The following is a 25,773-nucleotide window of genomic DNA, read 5'->3' as shown; positions in this document are numbered from 1 at the left end:
CATATACAGTGGGGGGAAAAAAGTATTTGATCCCCTGCTGATTTTGTACGTTTGTCCACTGACAAAGAAATGATCAGTCTGCAATTTTAATGGTAGGTTTATTTGAACAGTGAGAGACAGAATAACAACAAAATATCCAGAAAAACGCATGTCAAAAATGTTATAAATTGATTTGCATTTTAATGAGGGAAATAAGTATTTGACCCCCTGTCGATCAGAAAGATTTCTGGCTCCCAGGTGTCTTTTATACAGGTAACGAGCTGAGATTAGGAGCACACTCTTAAAGGGAGTGCTCCTAACCGCAGCTTTTTACCTGTAAAAAAGACACCTGTCCACAGAAGCAATCAATCAATCAGATTCCAAACTCTCCACCATGGTCAAGACCAAAGAGCTCTCCAAGGATGTCAGGGACAAGACTGTAGACCTACACAAGGCTGGAATGGGCTACAAGACCATCGCCAAGCAGCTTGGTGAGAAGGTGACAACATTTGGTGCGATTATTCGCAAATGGAAGAAACACAAAAGAACTGTCAGGTTAAGGTTAGTCAAAATTGCTACAGTTGTCGCAACTCGAACAGGCAAGTTTTAGGTCCCTCGGCCTGGGGCTCCATGCAAGATCTCACCTCGTGGGGTTGCAATGATCATGAGAACGGTGAGGAATCAGCCCAGAACTACACAGGAGGATCTTGTCAATAATCTCAAGGCAGCTGGGACCATAGTCACCAAGAAAACAATTGGTAACACACTACACCGTGAAGGACTGAAATCCTGCAGTGCCCGCAAGGTCCCCCTGCTCAAGAATACATACACATGCCCGTCTGAAGTTTTCCAATGAACATCTGAATGATTCAGAGGACAACTGGTGAAAGTGTTGTGGTCAGATGAGACCAAAATGGAGCTTTTTGGCATCAACTCGCCGTGTTTGGAGGAGGAGGAATGCTGCCTATGACCCCAAGAACACCATCTCCACCGTCAAACATGGAGGTGGAAACATTATACTTTGGGGGTGTTTTTCTGCTAAGGGGACAGGACAACTTCACCGCATCAAAGGGACGATGGACGGGGCCATGTACCGACAAATCTTGGGTGAGAACATCCTTCCCTCAGCCAGGGCATTGAAAATGGGTCGTGGATGTGTATTCCAGCATGACAATGACCCAAAACACACGGCCAAGGCAACAAAGGAGTGGCCCAAGAAGAAGCACATTAAGGTCCTGGAGTGGCCTAGCCAGTCTCCAGACCTTAATCCCATAGAAAATCTGTGGAGGGAGCTGAAGGTTTGAGTTGTCAAATGTCAGCCTCGAAACCTTAATGACTTGGAGAAGATCTGCAAAGGGGAGTGGGACAAAATCCCTCCTGAGATGTGTGCAAACCTGGTGACCAACTGCAAGAAACGTCTGACCTCTGTGATTGCCAACAAGGGTTTTGCCACCAAGTACTAAGTCATGTTTTGCAGAGGGGACAAATACTTATTTCCCTCATTAAAATGCAAATCATTTTATAACATTTTTGACATGCGTTTTTCTGGATTTTTTAAATTATAGACTGATTATTTCTTTTTAAGTGGGCAAACGTACAAAATCAGCAGGGGATCAAATACTTTTTTCCCCCACTTTATACTGTTGGGTCATTCTAACAATTGGTCCCAAAAACATTTTCACCTCATTTTAACATTCTGTCATAAAGAGCATATGGTTCAACTTAATTTAAAAAACAGTTCTTCCTATCTCAATAGGTTAAGTAAAAAGATTACTATAGTAAATGCCAAATTAAGTAATAGGGTTGACGATTTCATCTTAAATCAGCAAAAAAAAAAATCCCCTTGTGATAAGGGGAATGGAAGCTTGTCTGCAAAAGGGAGTGGCAATTGAATGCAAGCTTCACCAACAAAAATTACATTGCTAAAACATTTCTGGCCTGTCTATCTACGGGTAACAGGGTTGATGTGTAACGGTCAACCCACTCAGTTTTCCACCACAAAACAGAAAATGTCCAAAATGAGTAGAACCAGCTCACCTGCTTTTAAACTAGGATTTGACTATTAGATGTTCAATGTTTTTTTAGATTTTTTTTTTATATATATTTAAAATGAGAGTTCAGTAACAGGGTTGACCTTAAAATGAGGGTCACACGTAAATGAATCACTAATCAATCACATGAATACATTTGAATCTTCAGAAATGACTGTCAAAGCAACAAAATAACTAAGGCGTTAGAATTATGGTGTAATGTTTGGGGGATTAAATGGGTTGAATTCTTCATAGAAGTGACACGGGGTTGATGGAGGTACGTGTCAAAATGCAGAATTTTGGCACTTTAGCATGGCCTTTATACATATTCAAATTCAGATTTATTGAATTATTCATGTGGTCTAAATTAAAGGGTACTTTATTTAAAATAACAGGCTTTTACAATTCAATAGTTGTGCACAATTTCTACATAAACTATGAAAGAGACACAAAAGGCACTTTTTGTGGAACAACCCTGTTATGAACATCAACAAAATATCAAGAAGGTATTTATGTATTAAAGGTCCAATGCAACTGTTTTTATCTCAATGTCAAATAATTTCTGGGTAACAATGAAGTACCTTACTGTGATTGTTTTAAATTAAAATGGCAAAAAAATAAAGAAAATAGCTTCTTAGCAAAGGGCAGGCAAGAATGTTGCTAGGACTGTCTGGAATTGGTTTGAGTGGAGAGGGGAAAACTGAAAATAAGGTGTTATTGGCAGAGAGTTTTGTAACTCTCTTTCTGATTGATCTATTAACTCATTTACCACATGGTGATGTCACCATGGAAGGCCAAAACTCCATCCCACCAAAACAGGCAGAAATTTCTTGTCAAACAGCTCTTACATTAAAGGGGCATTATCAATAATCATTTTCAGAATTTCAAAGTATTTCTCCAACCTCAGAGTGGAAATATACATATAAAACACAGGGAAATCTAGTTTTTGACTGTACTGGGACTTTTCATTTATTTAATGTCAACATATTTCATGTTTACACATGTTCAATGTATACTTTTTTTAATTACACTATGTTTAATGTAACATAAAGAACAAGATCATTGCTATTTCATATGTCTTCTGGCTCTGGCCTATGCTAGCTGCCAGTATGACCTATCAACCACCACTGTAGTGAACATGAACGTATACAATAAACATAGACATAATGTGTGTACATAGTATACAAGTACACATTTTTACATAAATAGTTATTTGGACTGAGTTTGGAGTTGACGAAATAGATCTCTGAGTGTATAATTTATTGGGGTACAGTAATGTGAACAAAAGGATATAAATAACCAACCATATAATGTCAAAATATACACCGGAAAATTGTCTCGTAACTCACTGATGTCTCAAGCTCTTGTTTCTGTTGCAGCACCAATGATAAGTTACCACCTACCAAATAAAAATGAAAAGTAAAAGCAAAAAAAAAATGGAATACATCAACAGATGGTTCATATAAATTACTGTAGAAATTACCAAATTTCAAATAAGTACTCTTACAACCAATACAGATCTTGATGTAACCAGTACATACAACTTGTAAAGACAAAAAAATAACATGACACAAGCACCTATACTTAGAGGGCATACAAGCAGGAGGTAGAGCACCATCTGTCTAGGGCTGTGTCCGAAAATAGAACTCTATTCCCTATATACAGTAGTACACTGTGTTTGAGCTCTATGGGCCCTAAGTTAACCAAATGCACTACATAGAGAATAGGGTGCCATTTTGGACACACCCAAGGTGTAAACGCCCAGCCTTGTTGTACAACAGATTCAAACATGATTCAAACGTGAATAAAAAAAACAAAATGGCCGCCCGAACTGGTGGTTGACCTTCGATTGATGTTGCAATATGAAATCTCTCACACTTAATCCACAAGCTATTGCACTCTTAGAAAGTTTTGGTTGGACAGTGTTCCTGTCACAAAGGCCATAGAGCTTTCCTTCGGATAGCTAGGCCCCTTCTGAGGATGGGTGAAAGGGTGTATATGGGGGAGAAGGAGGAAAGGGGTTGGAGGCACAGGATTTGAGTTTGTTTTTGGAGGGTGTCGTGCGAATGAATCCTATCTTGAGTTCAGGGACCAACTTTCCAATGAACCCAAGCAACTTTTGAAAAACAAAACAAACAAAAAAACAGACACACGTTATACATTTATTTGACAAACATTTGTATACACTGCTCTCCTGCAGCCATCTTACACTAAGCTGGCCTAGTTTCCTATGGATTGAGTTCTTCCGCAGAAGTCTACCATCGATTGAACAGGGCGTTTGTCACCATGTGGGGGAGTAGACCTGACCAACTCCGCTTGGGCTTACATTCTCTTTGGTTTGGGGAGCAGACATTTTGGGTTGCTTATGGCATGTTTGGTTTTTCATAGTTCATATTTTGGACAGGCAGGCTGGCGATAGATGACCTCACAGAAAGCAGACAGGTCCCACCTCGAGGTGTAGCAGGTGATTGGGCTGTGACGATGGTGGTTCCTGTATGTCTACGATGGGGAGCTCGTAGCTGTCCTGAGTATGGAAGAAGAAGCGTGACTGGTGCCAGCTGCCATCTTGGATCTAGAAGGGAAAATATACAATATGAAGCAATTGACACACAATGGTTAATGCTGATCTAGGATCCGTTTTGCCTTTTAGATTATAATGAATAAGATTACATGGTCAGGAAGGACCTGATCCTAGATCAGCAATGCTACTTTGAGATGCTTTATGAATACCACACCCAGTTCTGAGGTGAAAGAAACATACAGAGGGCGCTACAGAGGGTAGTGCGTACGTTCCAGTACATCACTGGGGCCAAGCTTCCTGCCATCCAGGACCTATATACTAGACGTGTCAGAGGAAGGCCCAAAAACTTGTCAAAGACTCCAGTCACCCAATTCATAGAATGTTCTCTCTGGTACCGCATGGCAAGAGGTACCGGAGCGTCATGTCTAGGTCCTTAACAGCTTCTACCCCCAAGCCATAAGACTGCTGAACAATTCATCAAATGGCCACCCAGACTATTTGCATTGACACCCCCCCCCCCCCTTTTTTTGTTACACTGCTGCTACTCGCTGTTTATTATCTATGCATAGTCACTTTACCCCTACCAACAGTACATGTACAAATTACCTTGACTAACCTGTACCCCCGCACATTGACTTGGTATATAGCCCCCCCTCATTATTGTTATTTTATTGTGTTGCTTTTTTTTCCCACTTTAGTTTATTTAGTAAATACTTTATTAACTCACATTTTTTTAAACTGCATTGTTGGTTAAGGGCTTGTAAGTAAGCATTTCACTGTAACACCTGTTGTGTTCAGCGCATGTGATAAATTACATTTTATTTTGACATCTCTTCCTCCCTCCGGCTCCTTACCTTGCACTCGTCTGGTAGAGGTTCAAGTAGTGTGTCTGCCTCAAACATCTGTCCGTTCCATCCCCTGAACCTCGGTGGTCTGTCCCGGTACTCCTGTCCTGGGCCGTTAGCGCTGTAGGTGTCTGTGGGGCTGAGGGGCAGATCACTCAGACAGTGGAAGGTGATGTCCTGACTGGCCTCTGTGCTCAGGAGGTGGAGGAACTTCATTTGGACCTTATGTACCCCGAACGACAGCTGTGGGGCAAGCAAAAGAAGGTTAGGGGATGGAGAAACGTTAGGGGATGGTCTTCCCTGTGGCACAGTTGGTAGAGCATGGTGTTTGCAACGCCAGGGTTGTGGGTTTGTTTCCCACGGGGGGCCAGTACGAAAAAAAAAATGTATGAAATGAAATGTATGTATTCACTACTGTAAGTCGCTCTGGATAAGAGCGTCTGCTAAATGACTTAAATGTAATGTAAATGTAATGACCATTGGCACACATCAAGCAGTGTGTTAGCTCAGCTTTCCAAAATGATGCTGAAAATCTACTGTGTCTGGGGAGAAATTACCATATTGCGTGTACAGACAAAAGAACTTCCAATATTTCAAACTCTCAATGATTATCACACAGACACACAGAGGCTGCCCTAGCAGTGGAGGTTACAGTGAACATGCAGACACTTTGATACGGTGCAAACAGAATGAGGGTGTTTATTTACGGCGGCGAGGTGATGCCGGCTGAAAACTGTACACATCCCAGCAACTTTGAGAAAAAATACTTTATGTCAGAGTTGTGCCTGTTGTTCACACGCGTGCCTGCCCTCTCATTGGTTAGAATGGTGCCACCTGATCTTGCCTCCTCCCAGCTGCCCTCCATTTTTTAAGACATTTCTTTTCATTGTTAGAGCGGCCATTTGAGTATCTGGTTGATATAATGGATAACCTCCCGTCGCAGCAGGAGGCTACGTTTGCAAACAATTCTTTAACTTTACATAGCGATTACCGAAACCTCACTTGAATAGTAACATTGATAACAAAAGGCATGATGAGAAACGGTAAATGCAGTGCGACAAACGGTCGGCGCCAAAACCAAATGAACTGCCGGCGAACTCTCAACCTGCGTTTCTCTCTTTTCCAGGCTACATCAGCAACACCGAAGGACAAGGCATCATACACATATTATATTCAACAAAGGGATGTGCATTTCATAAACCCATAAACCGTTTCCATGTGTGGTTGTTTAATATGTAAACACATACATACACACACACACACACCGCAGATTGTCAACATCAATGTGTGTCTGTGCAGATGTGACAGGAATCAAGGAAACGGTGATGGCACCAGCTGGAAATTCATGGCCATTTCGCATGACAGTGGCAATAACAATTTACCAAAAATCCCTGTACAATACTGCTGAGGTTTGCAGAGGAAAGGAAGGACAGATGTGTTAGTGAAAATGCCCCTATGGCTCTGTGGTCGTGCCATTGCAACCAGGCACATGTAAATGTGTTAAACTTTAAACCTAGAGAATATCAGTCTTTGGAATTAATACTGCTATGGATCTGCTGGAGGTCCTGTGATGGAGTGCAGTATTGGAGTGCAGTGCTAGATTACCTTGTTAGAAGCTACTGGGTGGAGACAAGTCTGCCCGCCTGCAGTGAAGTTACAAAAGACCACAATGGCGTCTGACTGACATCCCAGGTTAGGGTCGATCCAGAACAGTCCTATAGGCACCGCAACATCCAACCCCAGAGAGAAAGAACACAGTCATACGAATAACAAATACTTACTATTCTACTAAATAGAAGTTTGTAGATTATTCATAGAATATTGATTCATGGAGATTGGGACAAAGTGTCCGTGACATCTGGATAAGTTCTGTGAAGCAGTTTTAGGAAGTTTTCACCATCAGAGAGCTGGTGTTGGCAGTCCAACAGGTCCTTACAGAACCGTGCTGGGTTCTCCCGGGTTCCCAATGGCTTCTTCATGCTCTCGATCACACTGCTCAGGTAGCGTAGGGTCTTAAAGATCTCTGCGTTGTGGTCTGGGAGGGACATCTCGGTGTTCTGGTAGGTCTAGGTTAGCAGGGTTTGCATAGTTCACACAGGCCATAGTGTTGCAGCAAAGGAAGAGGTTAGAGGACAAAGCCATAGAGACAGCCAAACCAAAGCATGGACACATGGATGGAACACGCATGCAGTGGATCAAACATGAATACATGCAGACGCATGCATACACAAGTGTGCATGCACAGAAGCACAACCCGTAGTCACCCACAGAAACCCCATGACATACGATGTTTGGAAAAGTTGCATTGATGTTTTTATGATGTGTGCCAAGCAAAGTGTTTTTTACATGTGTACCAATCAATTAAAGGTTTATTTGGAGGCATGTTCCCACACATGTGGAAAGGCAGAGTATAAAATAGGAAAAAAAGAACAGGAAGATTTTTGTTAATATTTTTTTTATTGCAAAATCAACACTTAAAAGTGACTGTATTTACAGTGGATGTTGACTACAGTTATCTCATTTTAAAATGTGCAATAGGTTGAGTGCTTTACCTCTGTCCTTAAGGCACCATTGGACTCCAACGGAGAGTTATACTCGATTCGTCTCTGAGGATACAACACCAACAAATGCAGTTTAGTCGCATAGAAGAGCAGTACACCAGGACCTGTATCAACAAATCTACAAATTCTTCAAAGTAGTGGGGGGCATATTAATCAATGTCATTAAAAGCCCCTCCCTGATTACCACGACGTGTACATATTGCATAAACAGAAATACAATGACATCTCAGCTTTGTTGTTTTAATTTTATGGTTATAGTTCTAAATGGCTGTTGAAAGCAGCTCACACAGGGAAGGAAAGGCTACACAGATAATATACGGTATGCTCTGCTACTATGCTACCGCTGGCCCTGCAGCCATGAGACTGTTGCTTTTTCCCATTCCTTCAAAAGCCTTATCTAAGCTTAGGCTGGCACCAAGCCTAGGACAGAGACAGAGAGAGAGTGGGGGGGATAGAGAGAGAATGAGAGAGAGAGACAGAGAGAGACAGAGACAGAGAGAGACAGAGAGAGAGAGAGAGAGACAGACAGAGACAGAAACAGACAGAGAGAGACAGAGAGAGACAGAGAGAGAGAGAGAGAGAGAGAGAGAGAGACAGAGAGAGACGCCTAGGGCGAGCATATTTGTCACACTCCTGATTTCTGTTGGCCAGATTTTGTGTGAAACTCAGCGAGATACCTTGCCCTTCCCCTATCCTGTCTTCCCGCTATTCTCTCTAAACCAGCTAAACACCCCTGTCAGTCTTTCTGGCAATGAGGTCTGGCCCCCACACACCCATACCTGACCTCGCCTCTAATCTCTACATGACCACTTTTAATCAAACAAGTGCACTCATAACCAACAGGAACAGTGGCGTTTGGGTGAATAACGTCAATATAAAAACGTTGGCTTGAGTGTTTATAACTGACTATAAATCACCCACATAAATAGCTTACATAATGGATGTAAGATATACAATGGTTAAACAGTGGGTTCAAGACAAAGATAAATGATCTATTAAGATGATGTAATTGAATGACTATCTGTGAATCAGACAGGATACTTACAGCCAGTCCAGGAGCACCTGGGAGACCCTGGGAGAGAGAACACAGACCGTATTTTGACATAAACACGAAATAAAGAGATAAGACAACAAACCATAGAACTGTCAAGTAAACTGTAAGAATTAGGTCAGTGCCTCTGGAGCCTTGCTGAAGTACACAACTCCGGTAGGTAGTATAAAGGGATATTGAAGCTGGTAACCCGCTGGCTGCTGGATCACTCCCTACAGACTTCCCCCACAGGCAGCTTGGGAGTTTAAACCGGCAACCCTACGGCTACCGGCCCACCTCTCTAACCTCAAGGTTACTGCCGCCCCACTCACTAAGAGAGGTTAGGACATAATGTAGTAATGGGAGGGGAACACTTACTCTGGGACCTGGATGTCCCTGTGGTCCCTGGGGTCCCTGAGAAACAAACACAACATCATGGTGTTACAATGGCGTCCATGCAATGACAACACAATGTTTAGCATATCTGATGCACCTGCAGTACTCTCGAAACTTCACACAAAGATTGAATATATGTTCATATAAACATTACAGGTTTGATATAATATACCTGTTTTAAACAAGTCCTATCATAACATAATCAGGAAGTACAGTCAGAAGAGCTGAAGAGCTGCAGTCAGTAGCAGGGGTTTTGTCTGTTGAGGGCTCTGCTTGTGTTTCTGTAATGGAGCTCAATCGCCCCCACTGGCTGATCAGGGAACTGACACGAAATTACTACAACAGCAGCCTTCGGCAGGCAGCAGCTTCTTATTAGTGTGTGTGTGTGTGTCTCTCTCTACTGTGTGTGTAACTGTCTATGAGTCTGAGAAGCTTAAAACAGTTCACATGGCAGAGTGGGAGCCGTAATAGAGAACAGTATATACAATAACCCCCACAGAAGATCCCAGCGATAACACTATGACACAGCGTTTCCTGCACGCTGTTTACATGAGAGGCAGAAAGTACAGTAAGGCCCCATGCGTGGCTCGCTGTGCACTGGAAATCACTCTGCAACAGCTACCTTCATCATGAGTCTACCCAGGCACTGTGGCCGTCTGTTTTTTACCTCGGAATACACTGACCGTCACTCAAGTTCATGCAAAGCAAACAAGGTCAAGGAATTAATGGGATCATTTGTCTATACACACATACTGTGCAGGAGGTGTCATCTTTAGTTTACCATTTAAACACCTACACATCAACTTGTGATTTTCCTAATGCTTACTGAGTGTAATGGATTATATGACTATGCAGACATCTCACCATTTCCCCATGGCTTCCCTTTGGCCCCCTCGGTCCCTTTGAAAGAGAAAATGTGACTTTTGAATACAGTGGTTTCTTTTCAGAAGTACAGGTACCCTCAGTTCTTCTAACTCTTTTATTCCTGTAGTATAATGCCCTTCATATAAACACAAGTAACAGACTTGTAACACACCACCGGGTAAGTGGGACTAGATTGGACAGATCACATAAAAATGATGGAAACGAACACCTGAGGTTTGAACTTCATTGATTTATGGTTTATGGCTGAGGAGTCATGAACACACACGCTCTCTCTCTAGTCTAGAAAAATGTCTGACTTTGACAACAGCGCGGCTTATCAATTCATTTTGGTTTATTTTGGCCTGACAGTTACGGACAGTTAAAGCGGCAGGTAGCCTAGTGGTTAGAGCGTTGGGCCAGTAACCGAAAGGTTGCTGGATCAAATCTCCGAGCTGACAAGGTAAAAATCTGTTGTTCTGCCCAGAACCCACTGTTCCTAGGCCGTCATGGTAAATAAGAATGTGTTCTTAACTGACTTGCCTAGTTAAATAAATGTTACGATTAAAAAAATAGCAACACATCGAGAAAGGATAGTGCCCAATCTTAAAACGGATCATTTAACCTGTCTCTCACATGCGTGCAGTCACTGTGTATAGAGTCAAATTGGCAGATAAACATGCACAAGCACACACATGGACACGTGCTCTCACACACACACTGGACCTACAGGTTTCCCCATTGGGCCAATCATCCCTTCTGGACCAACAGGTCCACTGAAACCCTGAAACAGACGCATAGAGGAGAGATCAGCACAAACACACCATGTTTATTGCAACAGTAAGTACGTGCTAATTCTGTACTTACCAGGATGCCAAGAGGACCTTTAGGACCAGGTATGCCTTTGAAACCCAAATCTCCATTTGGCCCCTATGAAAAACCCAGAACACAGTCTTTCATTTATAACAACCCTTTTTATTTGTCAGTGGAGGGAATGGAATAGCTCATTGAGAGCAGGCAAGGGTGATCAATGTCTGTGGTGATCTCTCAGAGCCTCTGACTCACCTTAGGTCCTGGAAACCCAGTGAAGCCAATCATCCCCAGGTCTCCCGACTCCCCCTGCATGCCAGAGACACAAGCACACACTCTGATGCAACTGGACCACAAATGAAACACACAACTCAACCACAAGACACAGACACTCTGATATAACTGAACCGCAATACCAACAAATACACTCTCACTGAACCACAAATTGCTCTGATAACTGAACAAACCTCTTGTCGCCTCAAAAAATTGAGTGTGCACTGTAAAGTTTGTAGGCTATGTTATGAAACCATTTAACCTAGTTTATGTTTACCCTCATCCCAATCCCCCTCCCTGCTACAGTATGTGTTCCAGACAGGGGTTTGGTCTCTGGTTTGGTCTCTGGTTGCCCTCTCATCCATTACCCTGTCTAACTCCAAGGAACCCGCAGATCCCTCACACAAAAACTGCGTCACGAAGACTCCGTCTTACTGTAGACAGTAGCACATTGGGGCCTGCCTGCCTGCCTGCCTGCCTGTCTGTCTTTCCTCAGCAGTAGCAAAATAAAGTGATGTGTTTGCGCAGTTCAAATCATCCACATCCTTCAGCCGGGTCTATTTTCTCTAACCAAGAGGTTTGGCCTCGAAACTCTCTTCCCTGAAAGACGCAAGGTAAGGTGATCCAACCGTAGGGGCTTGAACCAGGTCTCCATTTCACCAGCAGCAATGGAGGTGGTGGCGCGAAAGAGAGATGTAGGGAGGGATGGAGAGAAAGAGGAGGAATGGAGGGAAGGGGGAGCGATGGGAGGGTGTTTTTTGGGGGCGAGTGATAAGAAAAATGGAGCACCTTGTTTTTTGGTCCCTGGAGTGAGAGTCTGGTTAAGTCTTACATAAGCCGGCCTTGCCAAGCGGAATGTTTCCATTCCTCGTCTCACCTAGATCATTTGTAACTCGACTCGGGTGGAAAACTATGAGAGACGCACATTTTTGACCCCACCACAGAGCCCCTACGGCTATATATAGAGATTCCAGGTAATAAAGAATGTATGTGATAGGGTTATTAACCCATTTCTAGGGCAACAGAGCAGAGAGAAAAACTAAACGCCTTGTTATGAGCTTATCTTTGAATTAGTGTCAAAGCAGTACATAACAAACCAACCCTCTGTGATAGATAGATAGATAGATAGATAGATAGATAGATAGATAGATAGATAGAGTAGATAGATAGATAGATAGATAGATAGATAGATATAGATAGAGATAGATATAGATAGAGATATATATATAGATAGGAGATATATATATATAGATATATATATAGATATAGATATATATATATATATAGATATAGATATATATATATATATACATATATATATATACACATCTATATATATACATATATATATATACATATATACACCTTTATTTAACCAGGTAGGCTAGTTGAGAACAAGTTCTCATTTACAACTGCGACCTGGCCAAAATAAAGCAAAGCAGTGCGACAAAAACAACAACACAGAGTTACACATGGAATAAACAAACGCACAGTCAATAACACAATAGAACATCTGTATACAGTGTGTGCAAATGAAGTAAGGAGGTAAGGCAATAAATAGGCCATAGTGGCAAAATAATTACAACTTAGCAATTAACACTGGAGTGATAGACGTGCAGATGAGGATGTGCAAGTAGATGTGCAAGTAAATATAGTACCTCAACACAATGCTTAAACCTTTGGTGAGCTGTTGATGTCAAATATATGAATCTTTTAACAAACTGTGACCAGTTAGAAGACAGTTGGCGATATTCTAAAATGACTGGATGGACGGGAAGCACTCACTGGTTGTCCTTTGAGTCCTGGGTCCCCTATTCTGCCTTGGTCTCCGGACGACCCCTCCATGCCTTTGATTCCTGGGGTTCCCCTCTCTCCTGCCAAGCCAGGCTCCCCCTGGAAACGGCACATAGAGGTCAGGGGTCAGAGGTTATGGGGTAGAAGGTAGGCCTGGTCCCAGATCTGTTGGTGCTGTCCTGCCAACTCCATTAGTCCTTGTCATGCCAAACACCATAGGAGTTGGTTATATAGTACAGATCTGAGGCTAGAGTAAGACTGTAAGGTTGATGGTGAGTAGTCATAGGGGTAGGAGGTAACAGGGTGTGGGGTGATACGATGGTAATCGTACGATGGTACTGATACGATGGTACTGGTACCTTGTCTCCAGCAGGCCCCCTCTCTCCGACCAACCCAGGCAGACTAAGTTCCCCCCTGGGACCAGGTAGTCCTGCTGCCCCCTCTTGCCCCACGGTGCCTCGCTGACCCTGAGGAAAGAAAGCACAGAGACACAGTCAACATGGGCACACCAAATTTAAACTCGTTGACATGCTGAAAGGAAAGCATGAAAAAGCCTGCTAAACAAATGGTACGTGTAGCCAGTGATTAAGTAAAAGTGACATTTAATCAGCACTGATTCATGGGCCAGGTTCTGTATTTGAAAAGTCTAATAAATAATTCCTGAATACGATATTGATCAACTTGTCTGTCTGTGTCTGAAAAGAGACATTGACTTTGACAGTCAGACCGTAATTGGCTTTAACAGTCAGACATTGGCGTTGACAGTCAGACATTTATTTGACAGTCAGCCATTGGCTTGTTTTTGTTGGTATTTTATTAGGATCCCCATTAGATGTTGCAAAGGCAGCAGCTACTCTTCCTTGGGTCCAAACAAAACATAAAACATGACGTAATACAGAACATTAATAGACAAGAACAGACATATCAACACGTACACACAAACTATCTAGGTCAGATAAGGGAGAGGCGTGGTGCCATGAGGTGTTGCTTTATCTGTTTTTTGAAACCAGGTTTGCTCATTATTTTATCAATAATGTCCTTCTATAATACTGTATGCTTTCTTGAATTTGTTCCAGATTTGGGGACTGTGAAAAGACCCCTGGTGGCATGTCTGGTGGGGTAAGTGTGTGTCAGAGCTGTGTGTAAGTTGACTACACTTTGACAGTCAGACACTGACTTTGACAGTCAGATCTCTAAACAGTAGCACTTAAGTAGGTCTTCACACTTATAATCTTTCCTGACAATTTGCTTCAAAAACGTCCATCAAAATGACTGACTGTTGTTGAACTGTTATAGCGCACTGAGCCGCCGGCAACCACAGTCGTTTCCCGTTCCAACTGCAGGCCAACGGTGGCCCAGCGCTGGCTGCACGTACAGCAGCTACTGTTCCTGGCTCGATCGCCGGCCGTGAGGCGCGAGGATAACTCATGACACCGCCAAACGCTGAGAGAAAATGATCCCTCCAAAACGGCAGAAGAAAGTGGTTTTGAATTACAGAGGTCTAGGTTTGTTGGTAGAATCTCAATCCCTGGTCTTGCATAAGGAGTGGTAATGCAATTGTCTTGTTTATCAAATTAGTGAGGGATTTAATAAACTCTGGCTGGGATACTCAGGACACGGCATGCCCATACATACTTATTCATACACTACCCACTCAAGTGGGACTAATAGGTAATAATGTCCCATCCTACTACACAGTAGGCTTTGGTCTGAGAACCACATTGTTCTTTCTTAACCAGACATATTAACCCACCTGCATTAGGTCAAATGTCAAATAATTGTAATACATAAACCTCTTTGCTTTTAGCATTACTACTCTGGCTAAGAGGCTTGAGCAACTCATGTCCTACCTGCACCCAGTGGAATAGGTTTTTGAGCAAGGAGGCATGGGAGACTGAGCGAGAGAGACAGAGTGGCAGAGAGGAGAGAGAGAGACAGAAGGAGACAGAGAAAGACAGAGTGATAGACAGCTAGTGGTCAGACTGTTTTGTCAGTAAGAAGATACTAGGTCTGGGGGATGGTGGTCAGGTCAGGGGGACACAGAGGCTAGTCTATGCTATGGTCCTCATCAGTCTCCTGCTTGTTATTCACTAATAACAAGGGCTCCCCTGACTCTGTCTGACACAGGTTAGACCCACAGAGAGCAGGATCCAACAAAAACAGCTGCTGACCAGCAGGGTTACCGTTCGCTGGTTATGCATTTCAACCAATTCTAAACATGGACATGGAGGGAGAGGAAGAGGTGGAGAAGAAAAGGAAGAAAGAAGAGGAGGAGGATGAAGAAGATGGTGATGATGGTGATGAAGAGTTGAACAAGTAGAGGAGGAGGAAGAGGAAGGGGACAGAGTGTACTGTAAAACACTCCGTTAAGTCTGTCCCTCCAGGGTAGCTGAAGCAGTCATGTACAGTATTGTACATGTATAGTATTGTACATGTACTATGTGTGTAAAATCTATGTGTGTAAAATCACCATGGCTGTTTCCTGCTGGGATCTCCCTCTCTGTGTGAGAGAGTCTGTGTGTTTTCACCGTAAATACCTCCCTCCCTAACTGCCTCTGTGCTACCAGACCTGCTTCTTATGTAACTGACAGACAGGGTGGCTTATACCGAAGGGCCTACACTGCCGGTATGGCTGTCTGGGGAGCAGGGGAAAGGACATCATGCATAAAATCATTGCATACTCAGGGCCGCCGGGGCTGCAGCCTTTAGTATAAAGAATCCCATTGAGCTCTGACCACAGAAACCCAAACAAATCAAATAAGTAATTTAATGACCAGTCATTTTCTGCCGAATATCCTTCAGCACTTTAAACACAGCTGGTGGGAGCAGGGCCCGTATTCATAAAGCATCTCAGAGAGTAGGAGTTTAGAACTAGGATCAGTTTCGCCTTTTAGTTTATAATTACTGGACAGGGTGGACCTGGTCCTAGATCAGTGCTGAGACACTATAAGAATACGGGTCCAGAAGGAGAGGGAGATGGGATTGGGAGGGTCAGCCATATTGAATCCATTAAAAGCTAAATTTGTCCTGTGATATGTGGATTGAATGGATTACAGGAGTCTTTCATCCTGATCGCAGTCTAGCCACACATTTATAATGTGTTGTCTTAATCTACTTAATAATGGGATAATCTCATAACTTTATTCGGTACATTCTTTAGTTTGTCCTTTGTTGGAGATTTCCTGTGACATAGCTAGTGTTGTGACTACGTGTTACGTGGCAGGAGAAATAGACGAGTGAGGTTTTTGAGCAAGGAGGCATGGAAAAAATACCATGCTATTGTTTGAGGAGAGTGCACAACAACAAAACACTTTTATCACGGCAACTGGTTTGATACATTCACCTCTGAAGGTAAATAATGAATTTACACTCAGTAATTTTGCTCTGATTTGTCATCCTGAGGGTCCCAGAGATAACATGTAGCATAGGTATGTTTGATCAAATCCATTTCTATATTCAAATGTAGGAACTGGGTTCTACAGTTTGAACCCCTGCTGTCTCTGGCCCCACGTCCACCCCGCCCGGCTATCTAGATGTGTGAAGTTGAGTGTCTTTTCTGTAGGGAAGCTAATTGTTTATCATGTAGGACATTCCTGGGAGTGTGTAAACTTAAATGTTTCATTACCATAGCATTTTTGTATGTTCTCTATAGTTATGTACCTGAAAATGTATCAATTGACCAATTCGGCACATTGGGGCAAACTACTGGCAGACTTGATACAAAATATTGTGAAGTGATGTAATTCTTCACTGGATCAGGCTGAAACTTTGCACACACACTGCTGCCATCTGGTAGTCAAAATCTATCTGAATGCATGGCCTTTCTCTTGCATTTCAACGCTGATGCCAAAACATTTAAATAGAAAATACATTTTTTTGGTTTGCAATATCTTTTATCAGATCTAATGTGTTATATTCTCCTACATTTATTTCATATTTCCAACAAACTTCAAAGTGTTTTCTTTCAAATTGTATTTTATATCACCTTTATTTAACTTGGCAAGACAGTTAAGAACAAATTCTTATTTACGATGACGGCCTAACCTGGCCAAACCCTAATCCAGACAACACCGGGCCAATTGCGTGCCACTCAATCACCAGTTGTGATCCAGCCTGGACTTGAACCAGGGTCTGTAGTGACACACACCTAGCACTGAGATGCAGTGCCTTAGACCGCTGCGCCACTCGGGAGTCCCAAATATGTATCCTTGCTTCAGGTCCTGAGTTACAGGCAGTTAGATTTGGTTGTCATTTTAGGCGGAAATGTAAAAAAAGTGTCCGATCCTTAAAAGGTTTTAAAAGGTAAAAATGTATTAAAGAGGTGGATCGTAAAAATCACTCGGATTCAGACAGTGTGTCAGACTGTCAGCCACAGAGATTTAACCATGCTGAGAGAATGGCTCTCAAAAGTTCAATTACGCAATGCAATAATCCCCTGATTTACTGTGACCTACTGTATAGCATGGAAAGGGCAAGAGTTTGTTTAGGGATAGATTGAACCAGTATCTGGGTTTACAGGAGACGCTGAATATGGCGATTCTCCTTTAAACTCAGGAAGTACCCATTCAACTTGCCATTCACCAGCTTTTCAAGCTTAATAATGTCAAAATACGTTTGGTACTTACCAAAGAGTGGAGCTTCGATGAGCAACTATTTTCATTACTGCCATTAGGGCCAGTATGTACTTCCAAACAAGGTCTAAATAAAAAGGTACATGCAACTGAAAAAAATGCTTTGTCTGGAAAGAATCTAAATAGTGTTTTTGCGCACTGCTTCTGCAATATTAGTAACGGAAATAAAATACACTAAATAAAGCCTATCTAGAAATATACAATCACTGTAAAAACATAGCCTATATTGTCTACTTTCGTGCTGCTGATTCGTGCGTGGATTTTGTGCATGCACACTTGGTCAAAAACAATACATGGATTCTTTCCAGACAAGGCATTTTTCCAGATGCATGCATCTTTTTATTTACACATTTTTTGGAAGTACATACCGGCTGTAATGGCAGTAATGAAGATAGCAAAACTCCCAATTATGGTAAGTATTGAACGTATTATGACAATATTAAGCCTGAAAACTGGTGAATGGCAAGAGTCGAGATTCTGGTTCAGGGACAGATTATAGGGCCCCATTCTGTCTGTGTATGTGTGTGCGTGTGTGTTGTGGATATTTATATATACACAACCAGTCAAAAGTTTGGACACACCTACTCATTCAAGGGTTTTTCTTTATGTTTACTATTTTCTACAATGTAGAATAATAGTGAAGACATCAAAACTATGAAATAACACATATGGAATCATGTAGTAACCAAAAAAGTGTTAAACATATCAAAATATTTTTTAGATTTAGTTTCTTCAAAGAAGCCACCCTTTTCCTTTATGACAGCTTTGCACACTCTTGGCATTCTCTCAACCAGCTTCATGAAGAATGCTTTTCCAACACTCTTGAATGAGTTCCCACATATTCTGAGCACTTGTTGGCTGCTTTTCCTTCACTCTGCGGTCAAACTCATCCCAAACCATCTCAATTGGGTTGAGGTCGGGTGATTGCGGAGGCCAGGCCATCTGATGCAGCACTCCATCACTCTCCTTATTGGTCAAATAGCCCTTACACAGCCTGGAGGTGTGTTTTGAGTCATTGTCCTGTTGAAAAACAAATGATAGTCCCACTAGGCGTAAACCAGATGTGATGGCGTATCGCTGCAGAATGTTGTGGTAGCCTTGCTGGTTAAGCGTGCCTTGAATTCTAAATAAATCCTGGACAGTGTCACCAGCAAAGCACCCCCACACAATCACACCTCCTCCTCCATGCTGCACGTTGGGAACCACACATGCGGAGATAATCTGTTCACCTACGCTGCGTCTCACGAAGAGACAGCGGTTGGAACCAAAAATATCAAGTTTGGACTCATCAGACCAAAAGACAGATTTACACCATTCTAATGACCATTGCTCGTGTTTCTTTGCCAAAGCAAGTCTCTTCTTATTGGTGTCCTTAAGTAGTGGTTTCTTCCATGAAGGCCTTATTCACGCAGTCTCCTCCGAACACTCCTCCGAACAGTTGATGTTCTGTGTCTGTTATTGGAACTCTGTGAAGCATTTATTTGGGCTGCAATCTCAGGTGCAGTTAACTCTAATGAACTTCTCCTCTGCAGCAGAGGTTACTCTGGGTCTTCCTTTCCTGTGTCGGTAGTCGTGAGAGCCAGTTTCATCATAGTGCTTGATTGTTTTTGCGACTGTGTGTGTCAGAGGAGGCTGGTGGGACGAGCTACAGAAAGACGGATTCATTGTGATGGTTGGAATGGAATCAAATGGAACAGTATCATGGAACGGTATTAAACACATCAAACATATGGAAACCATATGTTTGACTCCGTTCCATTGATTCCATTCCAGCCCTTAGAATGAGCCCATTCTCCTATAGATCCTCCCACCAGCCTCCACTGGTGTGTGTGTGTGTGTGAGGGACAGGATATGTAGAGTGATCACTACGATTACGGACGTTTGAAAAGGTCCCGAGAACGTCGATATATGCATTCCTCTGCAGTCACCGGAAAAAATGGTTGCCCAGCACAGGGAGCAAACTCTAGATGTGTGGAGCCAGTGTGCGCTGCTTAGACCCCTGCGCCACGGCAGTTCACAACGTCCTAGCAAGCCGTGGAGAATACTGAGAATACTGATGATACCTGATGGTAATTTGTTTTAAACCTTCCCCAAACCATAGCCCTAATCTCAACCACTTGAAATGAAACTTAACCCTTTGAGTTGTTTCTGTTTTAACCCTGTAACCACACATAATTAACCCTGTAACCATGCGGAACGAATGCGTCACAAATAGACGTTCATCCATAGTATGTTGAATTTCGAAGGGAAACTGTGAGATCTTTTCGGGATATGATGCCTACCTGTCGCCCAGCCTTCCCTGGAAAACCTGGTAACCCAACTAGTCCTGGGAGGCCGTCAGGCCCAGCGTATCCCTCCATGCCTCTGGGTCCAGGTAAACCAATGGCCCCCTGGGAAATACAAAACAACAATATCAGACTCAATCTGTCAAGTCTCCATGGAAATACTTGTTGATCCAACCACCTATGCTACGACACACTAACCCTCTCATCTCCCAACCTTTTCCAGTCCCCCCAGTCCCTCCTCCCCCATTAATTGGCTCTATATACATCTACCTTCAGAGACATCTGGAATTAAGAGATGCATTCCTGACTGGCAGTGATGGACTGGGATCTATAACTGTTTCATGGAAAGTAAAGGGAAGTTCATTTCGACCTCAACCTATTGCCGTGTTCTAATGTTGTACAGACTGACTATGCTGTATACTGCACTGAACATTCTGTCTTGCTACTTCAACAAAACAAACCCAATGAAATGTCACTTCATGGGGAGTGTACACTACCGTTCAAAAGTTTGGGGACACTTAGAAATGTCCTTGTTTTTGAAAGAAAAGCACATTTTTTTGTCCAACATCAAATTGATCAGAAATACAGTGTAGACATTGAAAATGTTGGAAATGACAATTGTAGCTGGAAACGGTTGATTTTTAATGTCTACATAGGCGTACAGACGCCCATTATCAGCAACCATCACTCCTGTGTTCCAATGGCACATTGCGTTAGCTAATCCAAGTTTATCATTTTAAAAGGCTAATTGATCATTAGAAAACCCTGTGCTAACATAATAGCTGTGCTAACATAATTGCAAAAGGGTTTTCTAATGATCAATTAGCCTTTTAAAATGATACACTTGGATTGGCTAACACAACGTGCCATTGGAACACAGGAGTGATGGTTGCTGATAAAGAGCCTCAGTACACCTTTGTAGATATTCTATAAAAAATATGCCGTTTCCAGCTGCAATAGTCATTGACAACAATAACAATGTCTACACTGTTTTTCTGATGAATTTGATGTTATTTTAATGGACCAAAAAAAAAAGGTGCTTTTCTTTCAAAAACAAGGACATTTCTAAGTGACCCCAAACTTTTGAACGGTAGTATATGTTCTGGACATAGTTATGGAGTGCTCTGTAAATACCATCACTCAGCATGCTCTCCGCAATAACTCTTTCTGTGTTGTTTCCATCACTCCACGACCTCCCCCCATAATCTCTCCTTCCCTGTTTCTCTCTCGCCCTCTCCGCTTCTCTCACCCTGTTTCTCCCCCATACAAAGCAGTCCATAGCGATGTAAATGTCCTCTCCACGCAATTTATTGCATTGGGTTTTATTGTTGCAGTACAGGACGTACGGTTCAGTATATCTCTTTCCTCCCTCTGTACCTCTCTACATCTCTCTCATCTCCTTCAGTCTTTGTCCACTCTGCATTGTGGTGATGTGATACTTACTTCAACACCAGCGGTCCCAGTCAGGCCCCTCACTCCTTTCTTTCCTTCTAAGCCCTGTAAAAACGCACACAGACACACAATCTAATAATATACACATTCACATAGACAGATACACATAGACAGATACACATAGACACACAGACACGTAGACAGATACACATAGACACACAGACACAGATACACAGACACAGATACACATAGACACACAGACACAGATACACATAGACACACAGACACAGATACACATAGACACACAGACACAGATACACATAGACACACAGACAGACACATACACACAGACAGACAAACAGACAGACACATACAGTGGGGGAAAAAAGTATTTGATCCCCTGCTGATTTTGTACGTTTGCCCACTTACAAAGAAATTATCAGTCTATAATTGTAATAGTAGGTTTATTTGATCGGTGAGAGACAGAATAACAACAAAAAAAACAGAAAAACACATGTCAAAAATGTTATAAAGTGATTTGCATTTTAATGGGGGAAATAAGTATTTGACCCCTCTGCAAAACATTACTTAGTACTTGGTGGCAAAACCCTTGTTGGCAATCACAGAGGTCAGACGTTTCTTGTAGTTGGCCACCAGGTTTGCACACATCTCAGGAGGGATTTTGTCCCACTCCTCTTTGCAGATCTTCTCCAAGTCATTAAGGTTTCGAGGCTGACGTTTGGCAACTCGAACCTTCAGCTCCCTCCACAGATTTTCTATGGGATTAAGGTCTGGAGACTGGCTAGGCCACTCCAGGACCTTAATGTGCTTCTTCTTGAGCCACTCCTTTGTTGCCTTGGCCGTGTGTTTTGGGTCATTGTCATGCTGGAATACCCATCCACGACCCATTTTCAATGCCCTGGCTGAGGGAAGGATCTTCTCACCCAAGATTAGACGGTACATGGCCCCGTCCATCGTCCCTTTGATGCGGTGAAGTTGTCCTGTCCCCTTAGCAGAAAAACACCCCCAAAGCATAATGTTTCCACCTCCATGTTTGACGGTGGAGATGGTGTTCTTGGGGTCATAGGCAGCATTCCTCCTCCTCCAAACACGGCGAGTTGAGTTGATGCCAAAGAGCTCTATTTTGGTCTCATCTGACCACAACACTTTCACCAGTTGTCCTCTGAATCATCCAGATGTTCATTGGCAAACTTCAGATGGGCATATATATGTATTCTTGAGCAGGGGGACCTTGCGGGCACTGCAGGATTTCAGTCCTTCACGGCGTAGTGTGTTACCAATTGTTTTCTTGGTGACTATGGTCCCAGCTGCCTTGAGATCATTGACAAGATCCTCCCGTGTAGTTCTGGGCTGATTCCTCACCGTTCTCATGATCATTGCAACCCCACGAGGTGAGATCTTGCATGGAGCCCCAGGCCGTGGGATATTGACAGTTCTTTTGTGTTTCTTCCATTTGCGAATAATCACACCAAATGTTGTCACCTTCTCACCAAGCTGCTTGGCGATGATCTTGTAGCCCATTCCAGCCTTGTGTAGGTCTACAATCTTGTCCCTGACATCCTTGGAGAGCTCTTTGGTCTTGGCCATGGTGGAGAGTTTGGAATCTGATTGATTGATTGCTTCTGTGGACAGGTGTCTTTTTTACAGGTAACAAGCTGTGATTAGGAGCACTCCCTTTAAGACTGTGCTCCTAATCTCAGCTCGTTACCTGTATAAAAGACACCTAGGAGCCAGAAATCTTTCTGATTGAGAGGGGGTAAAATACTTATTTCCCTCATTAAAATGCAAATCAATTTATAACATTTTTGACATGCGTTTTTCTGGATATTTTTGATGGTATTCTGTCTCTCACTGTTCAAATAAACCTACCATTAAAATAATAGGCTGATTTCTTTATCAGTGGGCAAACGTACAAAATCGGCAGGGGATCAAATACTTGTTTCCCCCACTGTACACACAGACAGACACATACAGACACAGACACACAGACAGACACACCCACACACACACAACCATAGACATAGACATACGTACACATTCCAACTGTTTAGTAACCAATAAAAACAAATCCTTTAAAAATATTATTTTTGCATCGTGTGTGATTACTTTAGGCTTAGTTCTTTACTGTAAACTAAATGGACGTATACATATACAGTTCTGTGTAGTGCATGTTTAACTCATGGACCTCTAGTCTTGTGTTACTCTAGTAAGGTATATATTTCTAAGAAGGCCTAACTTGCATGCAACATGTGAAGACCACATTCAGACTCTGTTCAAAACTCCATGCCAAGGTGAATACATTCACAGAAATCCTCTCTATGCAGTATCCACTCAATCTGATAAAATAGGCAAATAGGCCAACTCACATGTCTTAACAAGTCAAAGGTGTTTAACTAGGTACAGCATGTAGATAACTCAGCTTGGGTTAGGAAATATGTAGATCAAAGAATAATATACTTGTACATAAAGAGCTACATTCCATGAACAGCAACATTATGTAAGAAATAATCATTTTCACAGCTGAAAATGTATATTCACATTATTAAGCTGCAGTTAAAATCATTCAGACTTCAAGTGAAATAATTCAGACTTGAAACAAAATAATTCTGATTTGAAGTGAAGTAATTCAGACTTGAAGTGAAGTAATTCATTTTTCCCAAAAGTTTAACCAATGCCAACGTTCTGCATTCCAGTATATATTCTCAAGCTTGCCTTTCCTTTTCAGAGAATGAAATAAGAAAATGAAGAGTTGCCTTGTGGAAATCAGACGGAACACTTCGAAGCATGAAGTGCACAGTGGGTGGCCAAACAAACAATTCTCTCCTTCCCCCCCCCCCCCCCCTTCCCTTCATTCCTCATCCCTCTTTCTCTAATATCAAAGGCACCGATGTTCAAGCCTGTCTGCATTGTTTTGGCCCAGTCTGATTTCATGGCAATAAAATAGTTTTTGTCTCTCCCTTCATGTTTTCTGTTATGAGAAGGTAGCAGAACCAAGCAAAGGGGAGAGAAGGCTTTTACGTACTGGCACCTCAGATTGTTGATCGAGAGCAAAAAGAGGGATAGGTTAAAACCAGTTATCTCTCCGGTTATCTAATGGCTATCGTGTTAGGAACTGTAGTTTGGAAGTGAGTGTCTCCTCTTCTATCATAGTACTGACATGTGATTGCTTATTAAACCTAACCCTTCATGGTGTTCAGAGCCAAGGAAGCCTGTAGGAAGGCTTCTGCAGTAGCCTGGTGATAACACTTTATTGACCATCTACAGTATACTGTAACAGTTCATCTAGAGATCTAGGAGAAACATGATTTAACAAACTCTGTCCTTTCCTTTCCCCAAGCTTGGAGCAGCATGAATCAGACACAGGGATTCACAAATAATCATACACGCACCTGAGTTCCCATTTCTCCTTTTGGGCCCTGTTCTCCAGGTTCCCCTGGTGTTCCCTAGACAACAAAATCACACTTATTTGATTCATTCTTATGTCAACGTGCCAAATGTGACACAGAAATCGATGCTGATAAGACCTACACGGAGTATTGTATTGGACTTACAGGGAGGCCTGGCGCTCCAACAGCCCCACGATGTCCAGAGGTACCAATATGACCCTGAAAACAACAACGAGACAAACACATTATATTCGGGTGAAACACTACAGCTACAAAGTCACTTCATCTGGGTATATAAACGAGGAGATTAAGTCAGGTCATTTAGTGACAGCCAGGGGTCAGGGGACAGTCAACTGTGTCTTGTTCCACTATGTGCTACACAAGGTTGTCAGAGGTAAGCCTGGTCCTTCAGGTTGAAATGTTTCACAATAACAACTTGGGAGCGTTAAACAGTGTGCAAGTATCGATATTTCTTTCAACAGCAGTAAGCACCATGTAGTCCTCTAAGGTGCATACCATAAGAATAACAAACCCACTTAGTACTGTAGTTCCCAGGCCAAGCTGTGTAGGTACATTTTTTTATTACAGTGGGCTGTAGGTGGCTCCGACTAAATGGGCTCTATAAATTTACCACTAAGTGGGGGGGAAGTCCCATAGGTCGACCCGGCCGTGGACGCACGCACACACACACACACGCACACACACACACACACACACACACACGCACGCACGCACACACGCACACACACACACGCACACACACACACACACACACGCACACACACGTAGAGTTAAGGACCTTTAGTTTAATGGAATCCTGAAAGTCTCAAACCTCTCAACAACTGCCAAATAAAGATTAGCCACTGTGACTTTGAACCCAGATCCAGTTCAGCAGAAAAATGCTTATAAATGCTTAATGGCCCAGTGCACTCCAAAACTTTCCTGTGTTTTATATATA

The 25,773-nt window shown here is 42.6% G+C and overlaps 1 protein-coding gene across 1 annotated transcript in view; it reads right to left on the bottom strand.

The window, feature by feature from the left end:
- Positions 1–2,372: 2,372 nt before the first annotated feature.
- Positions 2,373–25,773, bottom strand: part of LOC106584045 (uncharacterized) — a 188,904-nt gene continuing 165,503 nt past the window's right edge. Inside the window, exons 44-60 of the mRNA XM_014168854.3 lie at positions 24,981–25,034; positions 24,819–24,872; positions 21,460–21,513; positions 20,014–20,121; positions 13,460–13,567; positions 13,092–13,199; positions 11,289–11,342; positions 11,091–11,153; positions 10,954–11,007; positions 10,227–10,262; positions 9,345–9,380; positions 8,982–9,008; positions 7,928–7,981; positions 7,273–7,441; positions 6,981–7,090; positions 5,385–5,618; positions 2,373–4,581 (exon numbers count right to left, since the gene is read on the bottom strand). Of these exons, the coding sequence (XP_014024329.3) occupies positions 4,435–4,581; positions 5,385–5,618; positions 6,981–7,090; positions 7,273–7,441; positions 7,928–7,981; positions 8,982–9,008; positions 9,345–9,380; positions 10,227–10,262; positions 10,954–11,007; positions 11,091–11,153; positions 11,289–11,342; positions 13,092–13,199; positions 13,460–13,567; positions 20,014–20,121; positions 21,460–21,513; positions 24,819–24,872; positions 24,981–25,034 (1,470 nt within the window). The 3' untranslated portion in view covers positions 2,373–4,434. The remainder of the gene's footprint in view (positions 4,582–5,384; positions 5,619–6,980; positions 7,091–7,272; positions 7,442–7,927; positions 7,982–8,981; positions 9,009–9,344; positions 9,381–10,226; positions 10,263–10,953; positions 11,008–11,090; positions 11,154–11,288; positions 11,343–13,091; positions 13,200–13,459; positions 13,568–20,013; positions 20,122–21,459; positions 21,514–24,818; positions 24,873–24,980; positions 25,035–25,773) is intronic.

The sequence above is a fragment of the Salmo salar genome, chromosome 23, assembly GCF_965601325.2.
Source record: "Salmo salar chromosome 23, fSalSal1, whole genome shotgun sequence".
In the NCBI taxonomy this organism is placed as follows: Eukaryota; Metazoa; Chordata; class Actinopteri; order Salmoniformes; family Salmonidae; genus Salmo; species Salmo salar.
The sequence above is the reverse complement of the archived record's forward strand: the minus strand, read 5'-3'. Positions and strand labels throughout refer to the sequence as shown.